At 38.4% G+C, this 26909-nt stretch overlaps 1 protein-coding gene across 1 annotated transcript; it reads left to right on the top strand.

The window, feature by feature from the left end:
- The first annotated feature begins 352 nt into the window (after positions 1 to 352).
- Positions 353 to 26909, top strand: LOC139720005 (eukaryotic translation initiation factor 3 subunit L-like). Its single transcript, XM_071631380.1, has 18 exons — positions 353 to 490; positions 7062 to 7104; positions 7542 to 7695; positions 8625 to 8704; positions 9864 to 9925; positions 11505 to 11574; positions 13382 to 13455; positions 15605 to 15685; positions 16083 to 16173; positions 16967 to 17121; positions 17867 to 18037; positions 18838 to 18971; positions 19413 to 19586; positions 22232 to 22289; positions 23027 to 23065; positions 24036 to 24128; positions 25741 to 25821; positions 26642 to 26909. The coding sequence occupies exons 1-18, from the start codon at positions 458 to 460 to the stop codon at positions 26675 to 26677; spliced, it is 1629 nt and encodes a 542-aa protein (XP_071487481.1). The 5' UTR covers positions 353 to 457; the 3' UTR covers positions 26678 to 26909.

Here is a 26909-nt window from a genome sequence, read left to right as displayed (position 1 = left end):
CCAAAACAAACATGAAAAATATATATAAATATATTTCTTTGGTTTAGGAAATTTTAATTCAAATCTCTATGTCCTCGCCCTGTAACTTTTACAATCTCAAAGTTACCACTCTCTAATGTTGGTCTAGAGACCCGGGATAGACCTGACACTTTATGATAAATCACACCGAGCATGCTTTTTCCTTTTTTTATCTTTATTTTCCTCCTCTTCGGCCTTTACCACTGATTTTATGATTAGATCTACCGATCCGACTCACTGGTCAACAGGAGATCAGTGGCCCTCATTCTCCTCGCCGACGTTGATGGCGTATGTCGTGAAAAAAAAAAAATTATTACCGAGGCGCATGCGATGCGTAGAGAAATGTGCCGGGGTTGACCGCCATTATTGTACTAAACCTATTCTCGTTTTTTTTCGAATGCTGATTTGTACTGAGTGAAGAAGTAGGAAGAAAATTATCATGCATTCCCAGATGGATGATTATGGGGCAGAGGTAATGTATAATGATATGAGTTAACCCGTATGATGTGCGAGGTTAACATATGCGACCAATGTCATTAAATGTGTAGTCCCAGTCCATTCAGTAAGTTGTTTGTTCCGTACAACTCTGTATCATGCTACTGTATAGTGTATCAGGTATCGCATCGGCTAGACCGGCCCGGCTCTGCGCAGTAGCGCAGTGTGAGTGATTTCAAGTTCGGTGCGACTGCTAGTGCTGGTGTTAGTGCTATCTCCCAAACAACTGCCTTAAATCGAGCTCCATCACCGACGGTCAGATTAACGCAGTGATACCGATCAAAATTATCGATCCCCACCCCATGACCTAACCGCAGCAGCGACCCCATACGGACAAATACGTACCGTAAAGGGGTCGCACAGCAAACCTATCCTGTCACGGAAGCACCTGATATGGCTAAGCATTTACGTGACCAGAGACCAAAATAGAGGGTTTTATACCGAAATTAGTGGCCTTACTCTTAGATAAGATACTTACAATCACGGCAGGCGAAGTCGATTTACAATATGATCTGTTTTGAGAGCCCTGTGAAAGAGTTTATCCGAGGTTTTTAAAGTCCTACCGCATTTCGTATTGTAGTATGACTTACACAGCGCATGCGCTAATATGGATAAAACGTAGCACATACTGTAATACGCAATGTATGCGTGTGGAAAAAAACCGGACGGCTCGCTGAGAACTGAAATGAATATTCATGAGACGTAACAAATAGAATGCATGCTGGGCGATGATTTACGATCGGGCCTACCGGCACTTATTTATTTCGTTTTTAAAGCGCATTTCGAATGTGTGGTTCATTATTTATTTGCAATAAAGGAAGTGCACACATAATGAACATCTGGAGATGTGAAGGATTAAGAAAATAATAGGTGATTTTCATGATAGAGGGTATGTTTTGTTTTGTTTTTTATTTTTTTCCCCAGTCTGCAGAGGAAATGCCCCAGATGTCTCATCTATGTAGATCAAGTTTCCTTTCACACTGTACATTATAGTTTTATTAAATGTTGTACATTCACAATGGGCTCCACTCACAAGCTCTGCTTCTTGGGGACTCATATTCATTTTTGCTTTATGTTCATTTTCTACTGTGATTTGAATTGAATACACTTCTGTTTACATGTTTTGTTTATTTCGAATAGTTGAGAATTGTTTGATTATTTATTGAGAGACCTTCCCCCCCCCCCCAAGACTTCTATCGCATGAGAGGAGATCCTTCCTGTCTTTCTTTTTCTGTCAGGCTTGTCACTTTCTGTTTGATTGTGTGTATGTGTGTGTGTGTGTCCGCGTGCGTGTGTGTTTCATAATTATTGTGTGTAACAAGTTGGAAGAATTGGAAGTTAAATTTCTATGTACTGTGACATACAGATAAATAAAATTGACTCTTGAGTATTCATTCATTTTCATTCATTCATTCATTCATTCATTCATTCATAGCAATGGGACAAGAAGTGCCTTCTGAAAATTTTTGAAATTTCAAATGTCATAACTTCCTTATTTTTTATCCGATTTTTATCATTCTTGCACTGTTCTGCTGGATTTTTTTTTATCATTGTCGTGAAATTGATAAAATTTTAGATTGGCTTTCTTCTTAAAGGCATAATGGATTGGTTAATGAAAAACTAGAAATTAACCCTTTCAGATCCATCCACATGGTCATTGGGATTGTATTCCATTGCTCCCCATGGCTTTTTTTTTTATGTTGTCTTGCTTGATCAATACCCTTTTAAGCCTTATACATACGTGTATGTACAATACTGCTGAAATGCATGCCGGTATTCCCCAACACGTTTACATCGTTCGTTTGCTTGCGATCGGCGGTCATGCCGTCAGACAAGGAGTATGTATTCGTAGAGGCGCACGCATTTCTGTGGTCATTTCACTCATCAGATGCCTTTTTTTAACCCATGATCCGATCCCGGCTTTGCAGCAGCGTGGCAGATGACATGATAGAACGAGTTTACTTGTGCAGATTTTTAGAAAAATTGAAAAAATTACAGCAGTATAAAGATCTGATTGCGTTTGTTTTCATTTCATTGCTTCAGAATGGTCTCATAATGAAGATAGGCACAAAAGGGATAACGAAATTTGTCCTGTTGTTTACCTTTCAAGAACGCATGCACAAAATGTGACGAGAAAAAAATAAAAAAAAAATCATAAAATCATCGCAGTCCCGTTGAAATTTGCTGAAACAGTAGGCGCGAAAAGGATCTTGAATTCGGTCCTGCATGCCATGTTGGTTATCAAAAACGCATGCACAAATGCGAAGAAATTATCGGGAAAAAAAAACTATGTACTTTCAATCCTTCTTGTGCGTGCATCACAACAGATTACAGCCGAAAGAATTCACGAAATCATCGCAATCCTGCTGATATCTGAGGTATAGAAATAGGCGCAAAAAAATCGTGATATTCGAATAGTGCGAAGAGATTATTGGGGGAAAAATAAAAGACACATTTTCAACCCCTTCTGGTGGTGCATCATAAAGATTACAGCCGAATATCAAATCATGGCAATCCCGTTGAAATTTGAGGAAACGATAGGCGCAAGAAGGATATCGAATTCGGCCCTGAATACTGTCTTTCAAAAAACGCATGAATAATTCCGAAGAGATTTTCGGGAGAAAAATAAAGAATGTTTTTTCAACCCTTCTGGTGTGTGCATCACAAAAGATTAGAGCCGAAATGATTCATAAAATCACCGCGATGCCGTTAAAGTTTGAGGAGACAATATAGGCGCAAAACGAATCATAAATTCGGCCGTGAATACCTTCTAATCCGAGAGGACGCGCATTTACGAAATGTGGGAGAGAATATCGGTAAAAAGTATAAAAGGACACATTTTCAACCCCTTTTGGTGTGTGCAAAGTAAAAGATTACAGCCGTAGGAATTCATGAAATCGTCACAATCCCGCTGATATTAAATTGATAGGCGCAAACAGGATCATGAATTCGGCCGTGTTATGATCTTTCAAGAACGCATTTACGAAATTCGAAGATTTTATCGGGGAAAAATAAAGAACACATTTTCAACCCCTCTTGGCACGTGAATCATTAAGATTATAGCCGAATAATAATCCATGAAATCATGGCAATCCCGTTGAAATTTGAGGAAACAATAGGCGCAAAAAGGATCGTGAATTTGGCCCTGCATGCTGTGTATCTTTCAAAAACGCATACCGCATGCACAAATTCGGGAGAAAAATAAGACACATTTTAAAACTCTTTTGGCGCGTGCATTATAAAAATTACAGCCGAAATGATTCATGAAATCATCACAATCCCGTTGAAGTTTGAGGAGAACAAGAGGTGCAAAAAGAATCATGAATTCGGCCGTATCATTTCTTCTAATCCGAGAGGACGCATTTACGAAATGCGAAAAGATTACCGGAGCAAAATAAAGGGTGCATTGTCAACAATTCTGGTGTGTTCATCACAACAGATTACATCCGAACTGTGATCCGAAGTAAAGCTCATGAAATCGTCACAATCCCGCTGATATTTGAGTTAGAAATAAGCGCAAAAAGAATCGTGAATTTGACCCTGATGCCGTATGCTGCCGTATATACCTTTCAAGAGCGCATGCACAAATGCGAAAAGATTATCGGGAGAAAAATAAAGAACCCCTTCTGGCACGTGCATCAGAAAATACTATACAGCAAAAATAATTCATATAATCATTACAATCCAGCTGAGCACCAAAAATGTGAAAAGCGCAGAACTTAAGTAACGCGTGTTACTCTACGTGCGCCGATGTTGACAAAAAGTCACAAACGCATTTGATACAATCTGATTTTGTTCATAATCATTTAACACTTTGATTCACAAACATTCAATTCTTTTAAAATGGTTCTATACACGAAGAAGAGATAGGAGTACAAAGCATTACAAATTCAACCCTGCAGTGTACTTTCAAGAACGCCAAGATACGGGAAGAAATTTTCGGAGGAAAGTTAAAAACCGCATTTCAGTCCCTTCTTTTTTTCTTTTTTTTTTTACTTCCTTTTCGTATCAACAAATCAATTCACAAATAATTCCTTTTTGTTCCTTCTCAAGAAAATGATCCGTAAACAAGGCACTTGAGTTTACAAAATGTTTATTTGCAAAATGTATTTTTTTTTTTGGGGGGGGGGGGGGAGGTAATATTATTGTTGACAAAAACATGAAAATAAATTTGCAAGCCAGTTAATGCTTTTTCAGGTTGTTGTTGACCAGTAAATTTTCTGTTCCGACCAGTACAAAAATGGGGAGGAAAAATGGATATTTACTGATCCGACAGAGACAGGTTGGACCGGCAGAAAAAAAAAAAAAAAAAATGGGTTAGTGTGCAGCCCTGCTTTATCCAACTTCCAAGATTTGGTGATGAAACCAAAGCAAGCACTCTTGCCAAACTCAGTTGGCGACATTAGGAAGGTGTCATTCGGTTTCACTGCGTTCTTGATAATTTCTATTTGCTCCACTTTGAACTTAATTCTTTTTGCATCCTCCTCTACTTCACTTAGAGCATCTTTGAACTCCATGATACCTATCGTATTGGTACGAACAAGTGTCCTTTATTAAATGAGACCGAGAACCAAATACGAGCAACATTGTACATATGGCAGATGACGTAAAATATGAATATTCATTTGCGCATGCGCAGATCAGTATATTTGCGTGATACGTTCAAAACGGCGAACGGACAGTATCTCGACTAGACGGTCTCAAAGATGACTATTTGTCTTGTTTTCGGAGGTAATGGTGAGAAATACATAGTCGTTTCTATTGTTCAACAATAATGGTTTTATATCATGTGGCTTTTCGTTGCGAATCCAAGTGTCCTTTTGAGCGGTGAGTTGTTTACGTGTTGCAGTGCATTTGAGTGCTTCCTAAAAATTGCATGGGTTGCTTCGGGGCGCTGTTACTGTGTTACAGCGCCCCGCGACGGGGTTACCCATGACCCAGCAACACTAACCAGTTGAATCATTCACACCATCACTGACACTGCAAAAGTCTGCAAGGATTGCGCAATGAAAAAAGTGATGGCGCGCGGGTACACTCCATCTTCAGTCAAATTTTATAATAAATAAAAATTGAAAATAATATTTGGTTCTTGAACTTGTCTAATGAATTCTTAAATTCCTAAATTAACGGAATGAAAGAAAGAAATCCCATCCATTTTATCACTGTTAATTTGTGTTAGGGTAACATGCCCAGTATTCGGTCACCTAAGCTTTTTTGCAATATTTTTCAAACTAAAATAATACATACATACATCATATCTGCAGCAATGTATGTGAAATATATCAAATTTCTTTAATCTCAATTTTTATTTTGTTAAATATGACAAAGAATTTCACAAAATCGCAAAATATATCACCCTGAAAATTCCCCAATACGACCCCAGTATACGGTCACCGGCTCCAGTATTCGGTCGCGCGATATGCGCGTTCAAAGTCAATGCGTGTTCAAGGCGGCTGAAAAACGGGCGCGCGTGCTACCTTGTTGGCGCAAAATTGCATCGGGGACGTTGCGGCGCCCGTTGGTGACCGAATACTGGGGACTCGGCACTTGCATTCAACCCTTGTGCATTGAGACACTGTATCGGCACGTACGGAAATTTTGTTTTTCTTTTGCGTTTTTGAGGATACCATCAGACTCCAAAGCTTGCGATAAGCAAAAAATCCTGCGAGAGAACGGCCTATTTCTCGATTTTTAGCGCTTTTTCGGCGACCCGTATTCTTAAAACTGGGCCTTATCCGCGCACGCTTTTGGAAAGTAGCGCCGATTCTGCACTTTTGACGGTAAAATTTGGGATTTGGATGGATTTTTGGAGGGGGCTAAGGGAGTTTCCTGTTGTTAATGAGTGTGCAAGTATGTGAATCAATGTGATTTGCATGTGTTGTGACAGTTGAACTTACTGGCTGGTGACTAGTAATAAGTGACCGAATACCGGGGGCTGACCGAATACTTGTGCCTTTACCCTATCATGGTTTATTCGCTTCCTTATGTCATTTGAAGTTCGATTTGAAACAGTGTTGACAGAAAATTCTGATTTTCCTCCTTTAGTTTCCCACTTTGTTTTTGTTTCAGGAAATAAAAGAGATACAAGAACAAAAACATTTGGTATTTCATGTCTCTCATTGTGTTGAATTGGTCTTTTATAATCATTGCTATCTTGAAGGGTATTTGCAAATGAATGACAAAATGTCAATTTTTGCAATTTTTTCTTATGTGCCTTGGAGGACAAAAAATAATGTGTTCACTCTTGTGTAGATGTTTCCTTTGGGCCTTAGTATCAACCTACTATGTTGATAGCCAATTGATTTACCTTTAACATGGTATATGATACATTGATTTTTATTTTATCCTTCTTCGACTCGAGTAGGAGTAATATTTACGGGAAATACAAACTGGAAAAAGTGTTTACTTTCTTTTTTGCAGAGTGTATATAATACCCACGTTTTAAAATCATCAGATCTAAATGAGGCTGTGCAAAACTACCCTAGTGCCAAGTAAGCAGGCATGACTGAGATGTGCAATACAATAAGTTATCTCCTCTTTCTTTGCAGTATGACCCGTATGGCTATGATGATCGCTATGAGTCTCACACAGGTAAGACACTTTGGATCTGTTTTCTGTTGGTCAGACATACCGCAACAACTTTTGTGACTCTTCCACTATATTCAAGCAGTTTTGATTGCTAACCCTTATAAAGTGTGTAAAAGAACAGTTGTCTTAAAATGTATATTCAACAGTCTGTGAAAATATGGAGGAGGGAAGGTGATGTTAAGAATTCAAAGCTAGACCAAAACTGAAGGCGGTGTTATAAGACATCTGTCACATCACCTTGACTCTGATGATTCTGAATCGCACAAATTTCACAGAGTAAAGTAACATGAGCCTTAGATGTTATGACTGAAGATTATAGTTACAATGGGCACCACATGAGACTGATTTAAGATGCTGTACATGCAGGACGAGCCAACATGATAAAAGTACTTCTTCTGTTTTGTGTTGCTGTATTTTTCCTCTTCTGTGATTTATTCCAGGTGACCCCAGCAAAGACTTCCTGTATGAGCAGGATTACCCGCCTCGCCAGTCGCGTTACATTGTCCCGGAGGAGATTAAGAGATTCATTCAGGTTTTCCAGCGTAATATAAAGGAAAACAATGTGTACGAGATCAACTTCTGCTACGAAACAACGTAAGTTTTTCCCCAGCATGTTGATCTGCTGTATCTTTGTTGTCTTGCTTCTCTCATTTTATTATCTCTTTCTCCGTCCCCCATGTTTCATTTTGTTTGTTCTCAACAAGCATTGTTTGTGTCCCATAAGGTAAGCGATTGATTGAAGAGGTCGGACAATGACTTATTCAGTAATACTACGTTGTGTTGATCAGTGAAAGCTAGTGTTGTTTCTGAGTTGAAAAAGTCAATCAATCTCGCTGGGACTTGAAGCAGTGTAATGATATGTAGTGTCTATGCTTTCAGCAAGATACTTTTGCAATGCACTATTCAGAATTTGGTTGTAATGTGTTGGATTGGACTTAGCGTTGACTTACTCTTTGTAAGTTTCAAACATGTGGGCTAGGCATGTGGAGAATGGTGCGTTACATCAGAATTGATATTGTCTAAATGGCTTCTCTTTCAAGTTACGCAAAATTTCCAACTTCAACACTGTACTTGAGTATTGCATGTGATTTCAGAACAGTGCAAATCACATCATAGTTTAAATTACCAATTGTTACTTTGCGAAAAATTTGATTACTGAGGTATATGTTCATCATCCCTTTAAATTTCTTGAATCATCTTGCATCATTGAGTTATTGGAGGTAAGATAAAAGTATGATCAAAAAGGTGAATGTTACATCAAGACAGTAAATGAAATATTCATTGTCATTTGACTTACTATCCATTAAATCTTCCATGGGACGTGATGGTTCTAAGCTTTAAAGATGCCAGCTGTGATAAATAGAATACTTGGCATTAGGTATGCTATATAGCATGTATTGAAAGGAATATATAGCATCATATACTTAGCCTGTGCATTGCTGGAAGCTTGTTTTTGACAGTATTTGTTCTAGAAGACTCTGTTTCACACAAACCATCTATTTGGTACTGTTTTAACCTGACAGATTCAACAAACTCTCTGAGAGTTACTTCAAGAACTCAGCTTGGCCGTCTGCAGACACCATAGCACCCCTTGTCGAGAATGGTAATAACAGGCAACATGGTTTCACATACAGCCATATATTTGGGAATTTGGAATTGAATGACTTTTAGTTATCATCAATTCCATTTGTACTCCAGATATGCAATTTTATGAGTTCATTCAATATATGGTGTACACTTCTTGTCAAGAAATGTGTCTGTTACGTATACATGTTCACTTGGTTATCTCTTTCTGTAAAACAAAGACTTGAATTGAAGAGTTCCTTTCCAAAGGTGCTCAATCCATTTTCCATGAAATTGGACTTTTTGACAGAAAGTGTTAATGTTTTATTACTGGTAGTTCCATACAGTAAACTCCTCAAAGTAGTGAAAATGGAGAAATCAGGCAATGAAAATTGAGTTTTGTCTGCAAAGGTTTGAAATCCAGCAGGATCCAGTCAGAAGCCTGTGTGAATGCTTGACTGGACTTTGGCCCCCAGAGTAAGGCCAGACTGACTAGCTTTCCTGCCTGGTAGCTTTCCAGATGACCCACATATTACTTCAGCATTGGCTGTGAAATGTTTCATTTCTATGCATGCAAATTCTTTGGAGAGGTGGAGGAAACAGGATAACGTGTAGTGATTTCATACGAGAAAACTGCACAAATATGCAGAAACTAGTCACTGAAAGCAATATTTACGTATTATTCATCACCATGCCTGAATTTTTGTTCCACAAGATTCTAAATCCACAAAATCTTAAAAAAAGAAAAGAAAAGAAAATGAATTCTTTAAAAATCAGTGAAGACATAGATTTTTCCGAGGCACATTTTCTTTGTTCCATTCTGGGCTGCTATTATGGGACATAAAGTCATTGCATGAAAAGACTTGGAAGCATGTGAGATAAAAATCCAGATTTTTCTCCTTACCATCAAAAGTGGATGTAGCACCTTTTGGAAAGGAACTCTTCAAATGTATGCATTACATTCTCAATTGTCAACCATTGAAACACGTGAGTCAAAGTCTCTTTTGGAAATGACCCTGAAGAATTTAACATCATTTAGCGTTCCTGTTGGTACCATTTCTGTGAAGAAATATGGTGTATGGAAGTTGCATGTTTAATTAACAAGAACCTAAATGTGTGACACTTTTTTAGTGACACTTTTACTGACACTGAAATGTGACACTGTACCAAGAATACATTCTTACTACTTCACTCTTTAGATGAAGTATTCATCATCTTGTACAAGGAGCTGTACTACAGGCACATACTAGCAAGAACACAGGTAAGAAAGTCAAATTCTCTACTAGTGCTTATCTACTTTGATACTTGTAAATGTACTCCGTAAAATGTTTTAAACAAAGCAGTAAATATAAATCTGAGTAAGATTTTCCTCACACCAAAATGGAACCGTCTATCATGTAGCATGGGGTACTGTGATATTGACATTGCTTTTCATTCTCTAAATTTGAAAAAATAGCTACTGTTAAAGTAGACATTTTCTTTCAGTTTTGCAATTGATTTTCCATGCTCGGCCCAGTAAGATGAATTTTGCATGCTTTAAATTTCGCGGACAGTTACAATCAAGTGAGCACTTCCAAACAGCTTACTGCTGCCACAATGGTTAAGGGCTTTGGCAGCACATGCTACAGTGAAAGGAGACTGATCCGCATTACAGCAGCAAATTTATTCATGCTACAAGGCTAGCGAATGTGAAGAGATCTACAAATGACATGACAGTTTACCCCCCACAGGATACACTTATCTTGAGATGAAATTGTAAAATGATATTTCATTATAACATTTCTTATAAAGATACAAATTTCATGGAGCCTTGAAAACTTAAAGGAGACCTCCGGATGATTTTCAGATTTTTACATTTGAACAACTATAAATTTGTTATACTGAGGACAGAGTTTCAGAATTTGTGATAATTGGGATGAAGAATAAGAATATTTTCAAAATCTAGAACAAATTGCAATGAACAAGGATGATGACATGGCAGAGTCACCATAAGAATGCATGAGTTGGGGCTCAAGGAACCAGAACAAAAGAAGAAGGCATGCATAGATTATGCACAGGTGAACTCGCAACCAAGCAGTATTGTAATGGAATTACACTGCTACATTTCTGAAATATGTGAACCTCCTATGTCATCATCCTTGTTCAGTGTAATTTGTTTAAAATTTTTCAAAGTATTGTTTCTCTGCTCAAGAACCACAATAAATTCCACAAATCTATACATGGAGTTGTCGATTTATGAACTACATGATGTGAACTTATGAAAATCGTCTGGAATGTCCCTTTAAGTATCACTCACACTGCCATTTTAACTGCTTATGTTTCAGTGAGCAATGTTTTGTTTACAATACTAGTAGTCATGCATGTGTTCTTACCAGACACATGGGCCTCCTCAAGATTACTTTCCAGCTCTCTTGATCACACACTTTCCATTTAAAAAGTTGGTTCTAATTTCACTTGGCCTCATCTCTTTCTGCCTGTCCACAATCATGCACTCGTCCAAAATCATGCACTCTTGCAAAAATAGCAACCAAAACTTTGTGAACTTTTATTCCTGCACTAGTATCATGTTGGACGGATTGTGCTAAAATTTTCACACCACAACAATTTCCACTTTACAGCTTATAGCATAAATCATAACAGCAAGTGATGAGAGATTATGTTCATATGATAAATTGGAGATAGATCATAGGAGTTCCTGAATATTGACTGAAATTCATAATTTCTCACAACACTTAATATGATTCGAATTATATCAACTATCATTTAGGAATATATGCAAGAAGAAGAAATTAGTATATATATATTTTTTGTTGTATTCTACTATCTTTCAAATATCTCAGACTGGACCAGACCAGATGCAGAGATTTGAAGCTTACTACAACTACTGTAATCTCTTCAACCACATCCTGAGTAAGTCATGTTTCCATTCCCACTGAATGCAATGTTAATTACCCCTGACAAGGGAGGAGGTTATATTTTCATTGGCACGCCATTTGTATATTTGTTTGAAAATGCAAAATAACTCAAAAAGTTGTGAACGGATTTGGATGAAACGTACAGGAAAGTTTGAGAATGATGCAAGGAACAGATGATTAAATTTTGGTAGTGATCAGGGACTTTTTATGGATTTCATGAAGGGTTTTCAATATCTTGGCAGGTATGGTCAATGAACTTGGGAGCTCAAGCTGCCATTTTATTTTATAGAGGTTTGCATATGTGCACTAAAGTGCATGCTCTAGTTTCTGCTAGGGCGAGGCACACCGTGCAGCTGGAAGTTGATGACGTAACAAAAGGTTTCTATATTGTGAAATCGGGCGATTTTCAGCACGCATATGTATATGAGTGGAAATCACTGATCTCATTTTGCAAACAAGATCAGTGGTGGAAATGAGCTGCTTGGCGGAGATCTGCGCTCTTAGAGTGCTTCTCTAGTTTGTATTTGTGAGTATTCCACAGTATGGAGTTTAACATTGTGTTCTGACGGAGAAAATATGTTTATTTAAATATAGGCTGGTTAGGAGTATATATGCCATTTCTTGGCTATCTTAGAAGAGTAGCAAGTTGTCTAGATTTTTGTTGTCTGGAGGTGCTGTGGCATAGTGGATAAGACTCCCAACTCCCCATTGGAGGACACAAGTTCAATTCCTGCCCAGTGCTTACGTCCTTGGACAAGATGTTTTTACCCACCGCGGTCTTCTCAACCCTGGTGTATAAATGGGTACCTGGCTATGCTAGGGTAATACTGTATACGCCATATATTTCGCGAATCGGGACTTCCCGACAATTTTGCTAGTGGTTAAATTCGCGATCGCGGAGTCCTGTTCTGAATGGAGAAATGTATACGCGTACGTCACATTCATATCGGCATTAGAGTCAATATTTTCGCGTGTTTTTTATTTCGCGAATAGCAGCTGACTCGCGAAATATTCGCCATATACAGTAATAATAAGGGCATGACCCTCTGATAGAGCAGTGGGAATGCTGAAGAGGCTACCCTGGATAAAGGAGACATTATCGTTATTATTGTCTTGACAGTTGGAATAAACAAAGATAACCAGTTCCTCATTAGGTCTTGTTGAGACTGAAGACCTTCCTTCAGTAATAGTTGATGCGCCTAGATCATGCATTCGTATGCCTCCTGCCTGAGAGGTGCGAGAGGCATTATTCTCATTGGTTCAATGTTTTCCATCTTTGTTCACTCCAGCACTCATAATGTACTTGTATGATTGCTTATCCACAAAGAACTTGTGTTGATGCATCAACTCTAGCTTTAACTTCATCTTTAGGCATTTATTCTTTTATTATTGCTGATAAAGAGTGTGATAAGGAAAAAAAGCTCCTCCCAATATATAACCCTTCTTACAGTTTAATCAGCTTGTTTTCAGCAGTTCCTCAAATGCTTGAAAACAGAAATTAACCCACAAAGGCAGTAACATACCTTAACAATGACCTTGAACAAAAACTCATAGATTGCAAAAGAATGTTCCACTTTGATGTAGCCATGTAAACTAAGATTTTTATGTACACAGTGTGTGAATTTCACAGTAATGTTTGGCATATTCATCTTGTTCAAGTAGAGACTGATGACATTCGCATAAAGTTACAGTGAAGTTTTGAATAGCAAGAGGACAGTCAAATCCAGGTTCATTGCCAGAATGCATGTTAATTATGTCATCAAAATTATAAATGTCTGTGATTCCTGTCATGAATATTTTAGATGCAAAAGGTCCAGTGGATCTACAGCTACCAGATCAGTGGCTTTGGGACATCATCGATGAATTCATATATCAGGTAAGACTGTACTCTGGTGACACGTTTTGAAAAATGTGTTTTTATTTTGGGGGACATATTGATAATTGATAGCCTTTAGTCCACAATCTATCCAGAGAGTTGTGAGGGTAGTGATAAGGCAATGCTGCACACTGACACTGGTCCGACTGTCCCTGACCAGTAAAAATCACTGTTGGACCAGTAACTTTGTCAGGAATGGACCAGTGAAAAATGGAAAAGTTGGGTACTTACTGGTCTGACCTGTCTGTCAGACCAGTAGAAAAAATGTGACCGGCGACAACGGTTTCAGGCAAAAGTCGGGAATTTTGAAAATTCATTTTTTCACTGAATCACATTTCCCATTTCCTAAGCTTTGCATTGATATAAAACACTTGTATTCTTCGGCACCATAAGTGGGCACAGAAAGAGAAATAAAATGCACTTTTTAAGTTGTTAGCCTGACAAAATTGCGAGAAAACAGGCTTTGAAGATTCACCTCTTTCTCAAAGACAATGTCCGAGCGGCGATGCGAGGGGAGAATCACCCATCCGTACGATGGTGCCAATTGATGTTAAGCCCCGCCTCTAGCAACCACATCGCCTTCTGATTGGCTCACTGAGAGAGTCAAATTTCCCGGGCACCTTCCTCGGAGCTCAGCGTATGGAGCCGAAAAACAATGCGTTTCGCTCGGGTTTGTTTACCAGTACTTCTTTCAAGATGGCGAATACGATAATTGCACGTATGGTGTACATGTACATGACGTGTATGGTGCACGTATTACGCAATGGCATCCACACGCCATGACTGTGTGCATATGTAACAGGAGCGGTGGCGAATCCACACATTTACAAATCGCGTTTTCATTGTGATTGATTTGTCTTTATCATTGGTGACCCTTTTGAAAGCAGAATTGCTAGTGCTGGCAAGGGTCATGCTTAAATTAAAAAAAAAAAAAACATGACTCGTTAGTTTGATGCGATTTTGACGTGTAGTATTTGAATATAATTGGTCACATGTGACTGCTCCTTTCCTCTTATCTGCCTTCCATTGAGTCAGTCTGCTGTCATAATCTTTACTACATGTACAAGTAGACACATTTGAGAATATTTAGTTTTCTTTTCACACGATTATGTCATGCTACACGATTTTTGTTTCACTTCCGTTGTCGAACATTGCGGTAGAATAGTTTGGACAGAAAGCCAAACGAAGAGCACGCACTACAGAGCGAGCGTATAAACCACTATAGCAAGAACAATGGAGCATGTAATCGTGCACGCGTGGACAAAGCATTCCCCACACGCTGCAACTGGTGTCTCCGAAAGCCGAATTATGTAAATGTATGCGACGCACCAGCCAATCGCATGCGAGACCATGCACCGTAGCAACACTGGGGATATTGGCGCGGCGTTCGAAAGAAGCTCGAAACTGACGAGTGCGATCCAACATAGGGTACTTAAAATTCCATTTTCGAAAGGAAAAACTTAGTCTTATGCTATGAAATTTAGGGTACATGTAGAAAACATATCAAAGATTTGATTTCTGCAAAAAACCTAAATCGACAAAAATAATGGTCAAAATCTTTGCACCCCGCCTAGGAGGGAATTTGCTCTTGCGACTTTTGCCTGAAACCGTTGTCGCGGGTCACAAATAGATTAATGTACAGCCCTGAATAAGGTGTTTACCCCCAATATCCAGGGTTATCTTGTGAAGCAGAAGGTCATGTTTCCACTGTTCAGCAACTAGTCCCTCTGGATCTCACCCACAGCTTATCCTTGCATACTGTGTCATCATCCTTCAACATAGGCAACTAGAAAATTTCATTGTTTACTAAAAAGAAAAATATATGTACAAAATAAAGAATAAGAAAATGTGCAAACATATCAGCAGGAGTGCTTAAAAGGGTGTTGAGTGTTTGTTTTCTCTAATGTATTTTGTTTAGTTGTGCTTTATTAAATGAGGGATCTCTTTATTTCTGTTAGTATGCTTATTTCGGTGTTACTACTTGAACAGGGAAGTTACTTGTTGTATGCTGTCATGTTACTTTACAAATTGTCTTCATGTTTGCTTCAGACTTACAGGGTAAAAGACAGTGTGTAAACACTACACAAGCATTCCACAACACTCTGATGTATGTTCTTGCTTTGATGTTGTTTTAATCTTTGTTTGACAGTTTCAAGAGTTCAGCAAGTACCGGTGCAAACTGAAGGAGAAGACAGAAGATGAAATCTCTGTTCTCAAGGTCAACCCCAAGGTCAGATCTCATTCTTTATTCTTTTATTTTTGTAGCTTTTGATTTGACTCTATCAACTTCATTTTCTCCAAGATGCCTCATATGAATTCTGTGAACACTACTGCTAATTTATTTTGATGTTCATATTTTGTGCTTGTCTGTATGAAGTGTACGATCTCTGATATAATTTGTTGCAAGGTGACACGAAGTTTTATAGTCATCTTTTCATCTAATCGTGACTGTTTATCGTAAAAAAGCATGGTATTGCATTACCTGTAATATCGAAAACAAGAAATATATGTTCAGATCCCCATCTTCATTTTAAAGTTTCCATAGGATTTTAAAGATCTCTTTCTTGTCTCATTTGCATGCATGACATGCACTATCACTTATCTCAATATCTTAATCTTTCCATCAGATCTGGAATGTTCACAGTGTCCTGAATGTACTCCATTCTCTGGTTGAGAAATCTGGCATCAACCAACAGCTTGAGGCATATGGATTAGGAGGTAAAGGGATAGTGTATCAGTCTGAGTTACAAAGCAATGCATGACCATAGCGCAATGAAGATACATTGTGTCATGACCAAACTAGTTATTCTGTTCCATACAGTTTGTTCAAATTCATAATGCTTCTCAAACATTTTTTACACTGCATGGCCCTTCAACCATGTAAGATTGAATGTGACCTTTTTAATGTTCTTATTTATGGAAAAGCAAGCCACAGAAAAATTTGCAGTCATAGTTTTTGTAGAGCCCTCAGGAGGTGCAGGGAGACTTAGGGATCGCATGCGGCGTCTGTCCGTCCATTGTCCGTCCGTAATGCTACAAAAACTTGAATAACTCTCTACTGAGGACTTCAATTTCAATCAAACTTGGAGGGAAGAGTGGTTATACAAAGTTACACATTTTACAAAACATAAAGGTCACCTCAGGGTCAAAGGTCACAGGCAGGGGTCAATGAACTTTAGGGCCCAATGTTAAGGTTTTACGGCGCGTTTCGATTATGGTTCATAACTTTTGATGTATAAGTCCGTTTGTTACCAAACTTGGATAGTAGATGTCCCTTGGGGAGTTGAAGGTCACCACAAGGTCAAAGGTCATAGGCGGGGTCAATGAACTTCTGGGATTAAGAAAAACATTAATTTCTTCTACGCAAATGGGCGAGACACATTTTGGCACTTGCCTTGTTTCTTTTTTGTTTACTGTAGTTGAATGGTGTTTAGTGTTGAAGAAAAAATGATTGTAGATAAGATGTATATGGAAGAACTTTGCACAGAGGGTATGTTTCCATAATAACCAGGTGATCCGGAGACAGAAGCGTCTGACTTTGGCCGCCACCCTCTCTACAAGATGTTAGGCTACTTCAGTCTGATTGGACTCCTGCGCCTGCACTCCCTGCTGGGAGACTACTACCAGGCCATCAAGGTGCTGGAACACATCCAGCTGAACGAACAGGTGTGTAAGCTGTTAGGGAGTGGTTGGGATGGGGGGGGGGGGGGGGGGCGTTGGGGGCATGGTGGCGGGTGGGACGGGGGAGAACACAATTTAAAAGTGTACAGACTTTTGTGGAGGCAGCTCATTCCCCTCCAGTGTCTTGCAACTAATGCAGTTATATATGGTACATGTAGGCTACAATGAGTGCGTGTACCATATATAATGTATACTATATGATTGTCACTTGCTTCCTTTTGTCAAATTTTTATGTTTGCAAAAGATCTAAAATACCTTGGCAAAATGAAGCAAGTTTTAATACAAAAATCACTATTTCATTGGGAGTATAGATAATCTTTGAATTGTCATAATACATCATCATATGACTTGCTTGAATCTCAACATTATTTCTCATCACAAATTTCCATGCTGAAGGGCCTACCCAAAAACATATATATATTGTTTTTTGTTTTTGTTTTGTCATTTGAAGCATTGTCACTTGCTTCCTTTTCCCAAAGTAGGGCAAAGTATTTCTGTACTGAAGGGGGGGGGGGGGGGGGGGGGGGAGGGGGGAGGCCCCTCTCTGGCTCTATCATCTACCTAAATAGTAAATAGCCCGGCCTAGTTAGGGTTAAAATGATAATTTTCTCGGCAGCAATGATTAAAGTGTTCATCCAGTCATGTTATCAATTCGAATGTTTTGATGATAATATTTATTTTCGTAGTAATGATGATTGTACATCCTTGCACATCATTCCTCGCACCATAGACCCTGTACTCCAGGGTGCCAGCCTGCCAGGTCAGCACCTACTACTACGTTGGCTTTGCTTACCTGATGATGCGGCGCTACCAGGACTCCATCCGTAGCTTCACCAACATCCTCCTCTTCATCCAGAGGACCAACCGACTCCTCTCCACTGGCTCCTACCAAGTGGATGTGGTGAGTAAGAATGGACGCCAGATCGGTCGCTATTTGGCAGAACCACGTAGCGGTTTCTCAAAATTTGGCCAACTTCAATTTTTTTCTTGTACAGTAATGCGTGGTCTCTCATCTGTCAAAATTTGGCCCTCAACTCAATTTAACAAAAAAAAAAAAAAAAAAAAAAAAAAAAATCATCATTTAATATGTAAAGGTAGATTTTAGCAATGTCCGATTTTGGGCCAAAGTAATTTGGCAAACCGTGTATGTATGTTCTGCGACACACATGGTGTTGCCAAATTGAAAGTCATACATGAGAGCTGCTACTTGGTTTGCAGTACCACAATTTATTGAGACCTGAAAGTCCTTTTTTGTGAGCTTGACATGTTTCTACTCCATCCATTCTTGCTGTGCAAAACAAACTCAAGTGTTATGATCAAGGGAAAGACTTTGTGGTGACAGTGATGTTCAAGAAACATTGTGCCCTTGCCAAAGCTTACAAATAGCTTTCAAGATAAGGTCCCTTTTATTACATCTTTTTAATACTTGAATTGTGATCATCCTGATGTCATTTGGGTTAGAAGCAAATGGACAAACAAAAAACTCACCATTCAATTTTTGACATCAAAATAATATAGGGAAAATATAATCCACATCTCTGTATTCTATGTTTTTCTATATTTTATATATTCAATAGTTTACATTTATATGCTGTAGTGTTCATTTGGTGTTTTTTTTTTCCACTGGTGTAAAAAACATTTAATCACATGGCACTTGCATATGGAATAATATCCAAATACTGTCATGTGTGTCCAACGCAGATCAAGAAACTGCAGGACAAGATCTACAAGCTGCTGGCCATCGTGTTGACCCTTCACCCCATGCGTATCGACGAGAGCGTCCACATGCAGCTGAGGGACAAGCTGGGAGAGAAACTCCAGAAGATGCAGAGAGGGTGAGCTGTACTTTAGATATCTAAGGCTCCTGTAAGAGGGCCACGGTGCACCCACAGTCATTTTATAATTCACAGGTACTCGTGGCGAAATACCTTTTGTTGATTTTTTTTTTTTTTTGCTCGATCATTTATTGGGTAGGGTCCTTTACATATAGGCAGTTCTGTATGTGATTAGTTTTGAGAATGATTTCAGTCTGGAAGATTACGTAAAACCTGAGGAATGATATATTCCTTCAAGGTGTCCATTGTGGTAGAGACCATGTTTTCTTTCTTGAGATGTGAGAGGACAGTAAGAACATGCTCGAGATCATATACATCCTTTTCAGGCCCACACTCACATCCAAGAAAAATACATGGAATAAGATGGTGTACCGTGAAATCACCTGTCCCTAAACTAAAAAGCTTGATGCAGTTTTTGTTGTTTCTTCCAAATGTTCACAGAGATGTGCAGACCTTCGAGGAGTGCTTCTCCAGCGCCTGCCCCCGCTTCCTCTCCCCGGTGCCACCAAACTACGACGACCCCGGCGGCAACTTCCAGAAGGAGCCGTTCCAGCTCCAGGTGAAAGTGTTCCGGGATGAGGTCTCCCAGCAGATCCTCATCCACACCATCAGGAGGTGGGTAATGATTGCTATAGTCATGGCAGCATCTATGGTATGCTGAAAACTAGAATGTTTGTATGATACACCTGTTTTGTGCATGTTTTCTTTCATCTAAAGTGAAAGTTATTTTTATTTGCTGTTACAATATTTGTAACTCTGAAATTTGATGAAGCATGCATAATTTTTGCAAATTTGCTGTTTTTAAACCAAGATATCATTTTTTTCCTTTATATATTTTCCTTTATTTATTTATTTAGTTAGTTAGTTAGTTTCGCTGTGCATGAGTATTTTTATGCCTCCGCCACGAAGTGGTGCCGGAGGCATTATGTTTTCGGGTTGTCCGTCCGTCCGTCCGTCCGTCCGTCCGTCCGTCCGTAATGAATTTTGTGGACAGGGTAACTACCAAAACCTTTTGAGGTATCCTAATGAAACTTGGCATGTATGTGTATTAGGGGGTGAAGTTGTGCCTATCAACTTTTGGGTGCACATGCTCAAGGTCAAAGGTCAAAAGGTCAAGGTCAAATGCTTAAAATTTCACTATTTCCCCCATATCTATGCAATGCCTAAAGATATTTTATTGAAACTTAGTGTACACATGTATTACCAAATTAAGATTCTCTGGTGAAAGTTTGGGGTCATGAGGTCAAAAGGTCAAAGGTCAAAAGGTCAAGTAAAATGTTAAAATTTCACTTTTTTCTCTGTATCTTGGAAATTGTTCAAGGTATCTTCATGGAACATAGTATATATGCATGTACTGACTGGCAGTGGTTATCTAGGGAATTTAGGGTTCATGGGGTCAAAGGCCAGGGGTCAAAGGTCAAGGACAATACTTCAAAATTTTACTATTTTCCTTATATTTATGCAATGCCAGCAGGATTATTTTTTTTTTTAACTTGATGTATGCATGTATAACCCAATAGAGATTCTCTGGGATTTTTTTTTTTTTTTTGCCAAGAAGGTCAAAGGTCAAAAGGTCAAAGATCAAGTGAAAGTGCTGAACTTACTTCTTTCTCCATATCTCGGAAGTGGCTCAAGTTAATTTGAAACTTAGTACATATTTATGTATGTTCTGCCTGACAGTGATTCTCTTATAAATCAAAGGCCAGAAGAAAATGATAACAATTTACTGTTCAATACAGAAATTGCACTTTTTCTCCATACCTTGAAAATTACTCAGTGCATAAACTTATGAAAGGGTCAAAGTCAAGTTAAAGTTCTTAAATTCCCAAATACATGCTCTCCTATTCATCCAATTAAACATAGGTCAAGGAAGGTAAACGTTCAATACATTTGTGACAAACATGTCATTTTAATATTTTGCCAATTTTGTGAAAATGTAATCACACATTGTCCACATGTACTATAGACCTATTAGGAGAATCATGCATTATGGCGGAGGCATACCAGTCGCCATAGCGACATTTCTAGTTTTCTTTTTGTTTAATCAATAGCGATTAGCAGCCCTGCAATAGTGAAGGATTAGGATATGAGGAATGTACTTCATTCTGTATCTTCGTTACGACGTGTTATCTCTATGGGAGTGCAGTTTTTCTGCAAATGAAAATTGACATGATTATTTTTTTTTAGCACTAGCTCACTTATGCTTCAATGAATTTCTCTCAGATTTTAATATGTTGTAGCTGAGATTTTGGGCTATCGTGAATGTACCCTTCGTTTTTTCATACGATGTCGGGATTACGTCAAAAAACTTGGTTGAATTTAAAGCTTATCTGCAATGTATTGAGATGTTTCTTTCTTTCTGCAATTTTCTTTGCAATAACTCAAGAAAAACAGTTTTTATCACCCTCAAATTTTGCACATGCTTAGTTCATGTCACATAAATTATTTCATAAAATAAAAACTTTTTGTTTAGACATTATTTTGGGTATGTAAATTAGGGTCAAAGGTTATAAATGTTTCATCCTGTATCTTAGTGAATACACGTCCTATCTCTCCCATATGTTTTACATTGATATAGCTGATTCTGGGTGCATGCACTGGTAGGGGAGGAAGGTCTCGAGCCTCGGTGATTAAGTTTGCCTTTTCCTCCCTGGCAACCAGCAGCATGCACCTGGAACCACCACAATTTTTATATCATGTATTTTGGATTTTCTGTTTGTATTTTATGTCAGCTTGTATTGTATATTGTATATTGAATTGCCGAATAAATAATAATGATAATAATAATAACTTTGGTGCAGGTTTTCATAACTTGCACAAGCTCAGAGAGATATCCTTTTTACTTTTCTTGTGTCCAAAAATAGGAAAATAAAAGTGCAAGAATTGGTGTGGAGATTTCAGATGTGCTGTGTAAATCCTAGGCCGTTCTGATCCCGAGCATGCAGTGAAAGTGAATGTCATTGGTTACTTTTTATTTGAATTTCTTGGTTGTTTGTTAGAAAGAAAATTATGCTGTAAAACCAGACATTTTGGCATGCATGAAACTTCTGCAAATTTTGTTAAGGGCCAAGATTCACATAAGTGAAATGCAAGCGAAAGTTTTGTCTACACAGTGCATTGGATGCCAGTCGACAATTCGTGAAAGTTTCATTCCATGAATGTTTGTGGTTTTACAGTATACTTTGTATATGGTAAAGAGGCACTACTGCTCTTCATTATTTGTTATTTATTAATGTATTTTCTGTTTTGTTTTTCAACAGTTTCTTGAAGCTGTACACTACAATGCCTGTTTCTAAACTGGCTGCATTCTTGGACATGGTGAGAAACTCTTGTATAACTATGATGAAAGTTAGCAGGACAATTATTGTGGTTGCAACGAAATGATTTGTGCATAATGTATCTAGATGATTAAAAGTTAAACTTTCTTTTTTCCTCCTTGAAGCCTTTTGATGACACATTTTTCAATTTTCTTAGAAAAAAAAGAATGAACAGCAAATACTAGTTTTGCTATGAGGGTTGATGCAGTATTTCTGTTAAATTTTATAAATTCTTTAGTACCATTTTTCTACTTAATATAAAAGATGTTTAGTGAGCAGATTACATAGCAAGAGACTCGGCTTATGGCATACGTCATACCAACCAGGCATGACAGTGTTTCTAGTTGCTTATTAAAGTTACCAAAGTCAGTGTGTATAGTTTGTTTTTATCATTGTAGAATTTACTCGGCAAATTATAGTTTTCTTTTGTAGTTGCACCATTTGAAGAAGGAGATAACTTAGTGGGAAGACCGTCAGAGAGTAATATAATTGCCTGAATCTGTTATAAAGGGTAACATTGATCTTTTTCTCAAGAAATATAAAATTAATGAGGAATATTTTGACCATCTAAAATAGGATCAAAGAATAAGTTCAGATCTTTGAGTTTCAAATTGTACCGTTTTGTGTCCAAGTGCATTTTCTACTTGTGAGCAAGAAAGTGACATCTCCATACTTGTGATGTTTTTAAACATTCTCTCTCTATCCCTCCATTTTTTTCTTTTTACATTTTGCTTGCAGACTGAGGAGGTCTTCCGCACCCATCTTTTATGTTTCAAGGTAAGTTGTGCAATACATCTCGCATATCACTGTTCTAGCATAGAAGCGACAGTCATGTCATTGCTAATAACTGAAACACATACACATTGGGAAAAAAACAGCAACAACACATTGACAATTACCTTACAAGGGGGCAGCCTTACGCCACCTCAGCTTTTGTTGCACTGTTTACGAGTAGGGCTGGCCTCAAACTGGCTTTCTTCTATAAATGTAAGAGGGGTCCCAATTGTGGACAGATACTTGTTTGGTATACACCTGTATAATCAAATGGCCTCAGCCTCATCTCCAAACCCCAAATTATTTATCACTTAAATTTTTCACTTCTTTATTATCATCAAAAGTATAATGTACCCTGCTTTTGGGGGTTACTTATGTTCACTACTCTTTCCTTTCATTCACATTGTATGTATGTGCCTTTGATTATGTTGGAGATGGAGAAAAAGATGAACTTGAACTAGCAGGAGAACTATATAATGGTAAATGGTGACATCTTCAGCTTTTTAAACTTTGAGAGCACAAGCATATCTTTGCCAAGTATCTAGGTGCTCAGTTGGAAACAATTTGAAGACTTGAGTAGTTCCTAAGGAGGTTCAGAATTTGACAGGGTCTCCTGTCTCCTCATAGAAATGAAGCATAAATGCTATTTAGTGAGGTGGCCCCTCAGTAAGTTTAATTTCACAGCTCAGACATTTTATTGACTCAGTATATCACAAATGATAATGGCAAGTACAGACTCCATTTTTTCTTTGTTTTTCTTTTATATAAGGTCAGTCATCAGTCCACAGTAATGAATTAGCAGACACATGTAAAGCACCAACTCCAGGGATTATGCAATGTAATTGCTAAAGCCAAACCCATGGATGTTTGCAAAGAGCACATAAGTACTTGGACTGTAATATTTACTGTGAATTCTGGCTTTAGCTCTTTGCAAAAGACTATTCCAGTTCCTTTTCTTGTTTCTCCCCCTCAGCACAAAATGAAGAATCTCGTCTGGACCAAGGGAGCCAGTGGGCTTGAGGGAGAGTTCCAGTCTGCCTCTGAGGTCGATTTCTACATTGATGGGGTGAGTATCTCATTTTGCTTACAGCGAGGTATTGATTTTAATGAGGTAAATTTGTTGGTTCTTATTTGTTACTGCAGTATTCAGCTGGTCTCTTTTTTAGTATGTTTACAAGGAGATAGTGGTTATAATGGGTCTAGTGTTCAACATCTGTGTAGGAAAAGTTATATGTAACCCTTGCTCGTCTCATCTTGATTATGCTACCGCTGCTTGGGATCCATACACTAACAAGAATATTTGCTCCATCGAACAAGTTCAAAGACAGGATGCTCGTTTTGTTACCAACACATACGACAAAGAAGCAAGTGTCACCCAGCTGCTTCGTTCGCTCAATTGGAACTCACTCCGACACAGACGGGAAATACACCAACTATCCTGTTTTCATTAGATGCTCCGCAAGGAAATCGACATACATCACACTGAACATATTTGCCCTAAACCTGATAGAAGTAGGCGGGGACATTCAAATCAGTTCAAGGTACCAACTAGCAACACAGATATGTACAGGAAGTCTTTCTTCCCTCGAACCACAAGGGCATGGAATATTCTTCCTCAATGTGTAATCTCTCAAGTTAACCAAGTCATTTTTAAGACCATGGTTTCAAAATATATTCTCCCAAATTGAGTCAACCCTTTGCCAGCACCTCCAGTTTAAACTCCGCTTGGGGTCTTTTGGAGGATCACTACCAAGTACCAAGTACCAAGTAGTGCAATTACCCCCTGGACAATTATCCGAGACCCTTCTCCTGACCCTAACCCTAATCCTAATCCTGAACCTAATCCTAACCCTAACTCAAACTCTAATCCTAATTCTAACCTTAACCCTAATCTTTACTCTAACCTTATCACTAACCAGTATTTAGCCAGGGGGGTAATTGTCCTCAGGGGGTAATTGCCCTGATATTGGTTATAACAAGGTAAAAGTAGTGATCCAAGCAACCTTTTTACAGTGGGATTTCCCTGACTCTACGTTCCGCTATATCTTTTAAAAGAAAGAAAGAATAGAAGAACACACTGGCTTATATAATTGCTGCATTATGTGTATTTCTCACCTTCAGAATGCCACAAGTGTCCACAAAAGCAAATTTTCAAGGAAGGTCTTACAGATTAGATGAGGTTATTTTGTTTGAAAATTTGAACATCTTTGCATAGATGCTGTAAGCAAAAGCCCACAGCCCCATTCCCCCCAAAAGATGTGATATCTATTAATGCTACAAGTACCATTGTTCCCCCCCAAAAATATGACTTGCTATTATTGCTACCATTGCCCATTGCCAAACCAGCAGGTTATTTGGAGTAGAAGTTCACACCAGCTATTGTGATTAATGAATGCCATGCTTGAAAAAAAAAAATTGATAGAAATTGATAGATTTTGCAAAAAAAGTAATTAAAAAGGCTAGGAACTGTAAACATCTTAAACCTGACAAGCCGGCATTCTTTATTCCAGATCCCATGTGATATCTTGCAAACAAAGATTGCTGACCTTGAATGTTAATAGAATTTGAGAACAGACAATAGTCTTGGCAGAATTCTTTATCTCACCCCTATCTTCTCTCGATGACTAAATAACCATACATATTGCTTTCCACATCTGTATTTGTTCTGTGTATTATAGGACATGATTCACATCGCTGACACAAAGGTGGCTCGTCGCTATGGGGACTTCTTCATCCGCCAAATCCATAAATTTCATGAGGTATGTAACCAGAAGACCTTTCTGTTCTCTTCCGTTGTGTTAGAGTGCATACATTGCGCCTGTGACACTTTTATCAACAGCAGGAATGCCATCAGTGTCAGCTGCAAGAAATAATTTGCATCACTTACGAATGCCATGTATTTGAAATTGTGACAAAATGTGACATGTGGTCACAGGATACTGTATACGATGTTTTTTTTTCGCGTACAGATATTTTCGCAAATGAGGAGGTCAGGGACATTTTCGCAAGATGTTGTTTTCACGAATTGACACAGTGGCCTATATAAGCGCACTACTACCTTAGCGTATGGTGACATTTTCGCGTGTTGTTAAATTTGCGGTCCAACTGAGATTCGCGAAAATTAAACCCTCGCGAAAATAACAGCTTATACAGTATCTGACTATTTCTGTGAAAAAAAAAATCATATTCATAATGAACAATGCTAATGAAAGTCTCAGTCTTGACATAAGATGTAGGTAGGAGATGATGAGATTATTGTTTGAAGGGATCAGTTTTCATTGTGGTGATCAACATGATTTTGATAATGTATGGTTCTGATGTGTGGATTCCGTTTGTGTGAAATTTTCTTTCACATGGAGCGCACGCAGCATGAAGTGTCAAATTGTGCCTGGAAATTTTTAAACCCTTGAGAATTGTGCAGTTCCTCTTCACCCACTCTCAGCCAGTGGAATGAAAAACATGTTTGTTTGCAAGGAAGTTGTGACATTTGATACCACAAAAACACCCTCTTAATTATTTTTAGAGAGAGAGACTGCAACCAATGCTGTGAGTTTGAATCTCTTGTTTTTCTGTCTGCAGCTGAACAGGAACCTCAAGAAAATGCCATCATCCTAGAGGAGAAGAGATGTGATACGTTACAAATTCAGCAGCGTCAGATAGCTAGGCAACAATATGGCAGTAACAACAACAAGGAAAACATCTGTAGTGAGCAGCGACTACATTGCAGGCAGATGGTGACTTTGGCCAAGAGTGCTGCAACAACTTCATATTGACCACAGTAAACTGCAGGGTAGAACAATGCTTTTCGAATCACACTCCCTTCATTGTCTTAAAGGAGACATGTCAG

The sequence above is a fragment of the Diadema antillarum genome, unplaced genomic scaffold (assembly GCF_040938485.1).
Source record: "Diadema antillarum isolate AM-2024a unplaced genomic scaffold, OU_Dant_1.0 scf00000119, whole genome shotgun sequence".
Classification (NCBI taxonomy): domain Eukaryota; kingdom Metazoa; phylum Echinodermata; class Echinoidea; order Diadematoida; family Diadematidae; genus Diadema; species Diadema antillarum.
Note: the sequence above shows the minus strand (reverse complement) of the source record. Positions and strands in the feature narration are given on the sequence as shown.

What these genes read in the sequence shown, in the direction of transcription:
- LOC139720005 (XM_071631380.1), top strand. Translation starts at nt 458, where the DNA reads ATGCATTCCCAGATGGATGATTATGGGGCAGAG. An exon ending in GCTCCTACCAAGTGGATGTG is followed by an intron (nt 18,038 to 18,837) that starts GTGAGTAAGAAT and finishes TGTCCAACGCAG; the next exon opens with ATCAAGAAACTGCAGGACAA. An exon ending in AAATCCATAAATTTCATGAG is followed by an intron (nt 25,822 to 26,641) that starts GTATGTAACCAG and finishes TTCTGTCTGCAG; the next exon opens with CTGAACAGGAACCTCAAGAA.